The sequence below is a fragment of the Octopus bimaculoides genome, chromosome 25 (assembly GCF_001194135.2).
Source record: "Octopus bimaculoides isolate UCB-OBI-ISO-001 chromosome 25, ASM119413v2, whole genome shotgun sequence".
In the NCBI taxonomy this organism is placed as follows: Eukaryota; Metazoa; Mollusca; class Cephalopoda; order Octopoda; family Octopodidae; genus Octopus; species Octopus bimaculoides.
Genome location: NC_069005.1, coordinates 1,656,558 through 1,661,193, shown reverse-complemented (window position 1 = coordinate 1,661,193; position 4,636 = coordinate 1,656,558). Strand labels below are relative to the sequence as shown.

Sequence of the window (4,636 nt, the reverse complement as noted above, 5' to 3'; positions counted from 1 at the left end):
AGACACAATTCCGGTTTTCTTTGATGAGAAAAGAACGTGCGCCATTTCAATATATTGAAAGGTAATTCTCACCCAAAAGAATTACGACGAGAGAAAAAGTAACGTAGGGCAGTGTCAGAAAGTGCATTCAAGAGTTCTTTCGTTCTTTCTTTCTTTCTTCCTTTCTTTCTTTTTCGCATTATTTTGATATATTGGAGGAGTTAAAAGCGGTGCGCTGGCCGAATCGTTAAGCATGCTGGACGAAATGCTTAGCAGCATTTCGTTCGTCGCTACGTTCTGAGTTCAAATTCCGCCGAGGTCGACTTTGCCTTTCATCCTTCCGGGAATCGATAAAATAAGTACCAGTTCTGCACTGGGGTCGATGTAATCGACTTAACCCCCCCACCCCACCGAAATTTGAGGAGTTATTCACACTAAACTGGATTATAAGTGTTCGTAAGATTAGGGGAAAAAAACAAATATTAAAGCATTAAAGTCGGATTATACAGTGAGAAGGATTTCGACCTGAAAAATATTTAGGCATGAAGCCTCTTTCATTCAGCGTCAGAATTCGGGATCAGTATGTCATCGTCCTGGCGCTTCGTCAGCACCTAATTAATTTAAGCGGGAACTCCAATCGCCACAAACGCAGCAAAGGTAAAGGGCCTATCGCGTTCGACTTAAAAAGAGAAACAAGACATCTTAAAAAAATATAACGGAAAGGAACATGGGGGATGAGATACGAAGTCCCCTTCCCTTTTTTAAATAGATTAAATGACAAGTCAGACAAGTATACTACTCTAGACGGGAAATCGAAAATCCCTTCACATTCCTTCGGGTAAACGATGAGAGAGGAATTAATAAAGGAACGATATTAGGGTATTATATTTCAAGGGATAAAAATAACTGGCATTAATATGGCAATGTAGTGATTCAATGTAGCCCTCTTTTCAGTCTTAAGTCACCGTCTGCAACGCATCTAACGGTAACTTGGCAGAACCCTGTCCTGCGGGATTCCCCCTCCCCACACACTAATAACCTTTATAGTGGAGTCAGGTTACAACCACAGTTAGGATTAGGGTTGGTACAGAATCTAACTGAAAGCATTTTGTGTTGGATAGCGAACCCTTCCAGTCTCAGTCAACTTCCCTTAGAATTTACATGCTTAAGATGAACCAATCAGGCTGTCACTACGTGACTGCTCGACCTACTTGGAGTAAGATCCAAATTCCTTCAAGTTAAACACTTACCGTGTCTTAAAAAAGCAAAAAAAGCAAGAAGAAAATAACGATACATTAGACAATGTAGTCCTAGTTAGACTTGAAAAGAAGTAATGGCTGTACTTGGGAGGGTTTTTTTTAATCATAAATCTGCTCGATCAAGGCTTGCCTAGGGCCAAACTACAACAACAACAATAACAAAAATGACACTATTACTACAGGAGAACAGTTTAATTGGCAAATGTTCCAATGAGAAACAACACTGATTTCAAATGGTCCTGAAACGTCACCACCACCATCATTACGTGTTCCAGTAATCTAGAAAGCGATTTTGTCAAAAGCCATTGATAGGGCAATACTTTTGTGATTAGACCATGGCTTAATTGACGCTTTAAGGAAATCAGAGAGAAGCGAGCGTTTTAGACAATTGGAAGCACTTGAGAAAATCTGTAAGGCTTTTACTCCAAACACTCCCGTCGACCATTTCAACATAATCATTGCATTCGTCCAAGATTCCATTCCAATTACCCACTTGCACTAATAACGAAATCTCTCGGTGTCTAAAGAAATCGGTTGTCCAGCTCTCGTCGGGGCGTAAATAGCCACTTATTCAAAGGCTCTGTTGTCGTCTTCACTGCTGCTCGCACCCATGACCGCCGTCCTAGGGACCAGGTTTTAGGAAAACCGTGTTTGTGTCTACGCCTTGACCTTTCCGATACTACATCGCCACGCCACTCAGTTCAGGCTGATCGATGAGGCGTTAACCTCGAAGGCGTTAACCTCGAAGGCGTCCAGAAGGAAGGTGAGCGGTTGCATTTGGGAAATCTTGGTCTTGGATCTGCACCCAGATGTTATGGTTGAGCAGGTGTCCACGTTTCCACATCGACACCAGACAAAATGATAAAAAAGACCCCCCTTCGGTCACGAATGAGCATGGGATTGTCCCGAGAAAGTTCCCCCTCCAAGGCACAAGTCCGGGCAGGGTTGTTTCTGGAAGACCAGCAGTCGCCCATGCATTCCAGCCTCTCCTCTCTACGCCACCGATGCTATCCGAGGGAAAGGCAAAGGGGCCGAAACAGCCTGGCACCAATGGCGATACAACTCCTTTCTACAGCTGACGTTAATATAAAGCTATGCTGTACAAAGTACCCAATGTATACAAGGCGTCTTTGTTCCATTACACAGTCATGCATTGTACACATGACTGTGGATATATAGGTGTGTCTGCATACACACACACACACACACACACGCACACACATTTCTAATATGTTGTATGCGTATAAAATTACCTATGCTTACACACACACACATATACACACACACATATACACACATTCAGGTATTCTTCCATATTGCTGAAGGTCACATCCATTGTTCCTTCTTCAATAGTTTTAGCTGTGGGCGTAGGCGATGCAGACGTGCATATGATGTTTATATATAAGCAATTGCTGAATACAGTAACAGCTCACGTATACATATCTATCTATCTATCTATCTATCTATCTATCTATCTATCTATCTATCTATCTGTCTATCTGTCTACCTGTCTGTCTGTCTGTCTGTCTGTCTTTCTGTTTGTTTGTTTGTTTGTCTGTGTGTGGTGTGCATATTTTATAAAAAAGAAAAAGAATTTGAAAGCGTTGAATGTGGTTGGAATTTTACAGACAAGAAAATGAATTTCGAACACGTTTTAGCTGTGAAATCAAGTAAGACTGAGTATTTACCCTTGGAAGAAAGAAAGAAAGAAAGAAAGAAAGAAAGAAAGAAAGAAAGAAAGAAAAAGATGCCAAAAGGCGGCTACAGGAGACGAACAATTCCGGTCAGTTTTAATTGCTAAATAATAGCTTTTCAAATGGAAGACTATTTTATAGACAAACTTTGAAAGCGTCGAATGTGTTGATTTTTCACAGGCAATTCGAACGCAGTATAGATATGAAAACAGCAGCCGAAGATTTTATATTTTATATCTATATTTTATCTTCACTATACACTCGGCAGACAGTGGAATTCGTCTTACACGCGACAACAGCGGCTCCACACAATCCCACAACTCTCTGATACACAGACACTGAATTATTGCATGCAGGATGGCTTTTGTCTCCCAGCATCTCGGGCAGGTTCGGCTGATGGCACTTTCATGCCTGAAGAGCTTGCCTCGAACAGGCAATGCCCCTCTCTAGCACTGCCAAGCCAAAGACTTTTGGAAATTGTCCGTCCATGATCTTCGATCCGAAGGTCTTCTGAAAGAGACTAGTCAGATTGTTTTCATCGATGGCTAGGTTCAATCCTAGCCCATCATCACTCATACCCTCAGCTAACCCCCTATAGAAACCTTGGGTTGTTTGGGCAGCTGGTATAAAGCAGTGAGCGCCTGACAACGTACTAGTTGCCAAACGACCTACCTTGGTCTACGTTTGACCCGTGACTGCAGCTCTGTCCATGAGATGAGCTGCCGAAAGACGTGTCGTACGAAAGATGCCAGTTCACGCTTATTTTCGTCGTCGTCGTCCAATCATCGCAGAGATTTAGATATCTTGGTAGGTGCGACAGCCTCAAAGCGTGGAGCCGCATCTAATAATAAGCATTTCAAATTTTTACCACAAGGGCAGCTTGGCGGAGGGGATTAAGTCGATTACATCGACCCCGGTATTTCAGTGGTACTTAATTTATCAACCCCGAAAGGATGAAAGGCAAAGTCGACCTCGGCGGGATTTGAACTCAGAACGTAGCGACGGGCGAAATACCGTCCAGTATGCTAACGATTCTGCCATCTTGCCGCCTTATTAACAACAACAACAACATTAATAATAATGATGATGATGATGATGATGATGGACTCCCTCGTCGAAGATGAGCTATGAATGTCCAGCTTTTTGCCGAACGACCTGCACAGGTGATTTGTTTATAGTGATCAAAAGTTCGTACATTAGCTCACCTGAACAGGTGCTCGATACACACCGAACTAAGTGAGGTGAAGTGTTTCGCTCAAGAAAACAATGCACCACCCTAGGAATTGAAATTACGATCGCTGGATCGTGAGTCCAACGCCTTAACCACTAGGCCAATAATAATAATAATAATAATAATAATAATAATATCTCTTATTTGCTACCAGGGCGAGCCGAACGAATTAACCCCGGTACTTTTTTAATGTCTAGTAGTTATTCTATCGGTCTCTTTTGCCGAACCGATAGGTGACGAAAACGTAAACAAGCGAACACCGCTTATAAAGTAGTGGCGGAGGAACAAACACACAGAAATACACTGACATAAGTACATATATATGAATATACGACGGGCTTCTTTCGGTTTCCATCTATTTAATCAAGTTATAAGATTTTGGTCGGCCCCGTGGATATAGTAGATAACACTTCTACTAGGTGTCACGCAGTCGAATTGAAACCCTGAACCATGTGGTTGAGATGCAATATATA

The 4,636-nt window shown here is 42.2% G+C and overlaps 1 protein-coding gene across 1 annotated transcript in view; it reads right to left on the bottom strand.

Moving 5' to 3' along the window:
• Nucleotides 1-538, bottom strand: part of LOC106882835 (alkaline phosphatase) — a 14,438-nt gene extending 13,900 nt beyond the window's left edge. Inside the window, exon 1 of the mRNA XM_014933630.2 lies at nt 505-538. Coding sequence (XP_014789116.1) covers nt 505-523 — 19 coding nt within the window. The 5' untranslated portion in view covers nt 524-538. The remainder of the gene's footprint in view (nt 1-504) is intronic.
• Between the last annotated feature and the right edge of the window lie 4,098 nt (nt 539-4,636).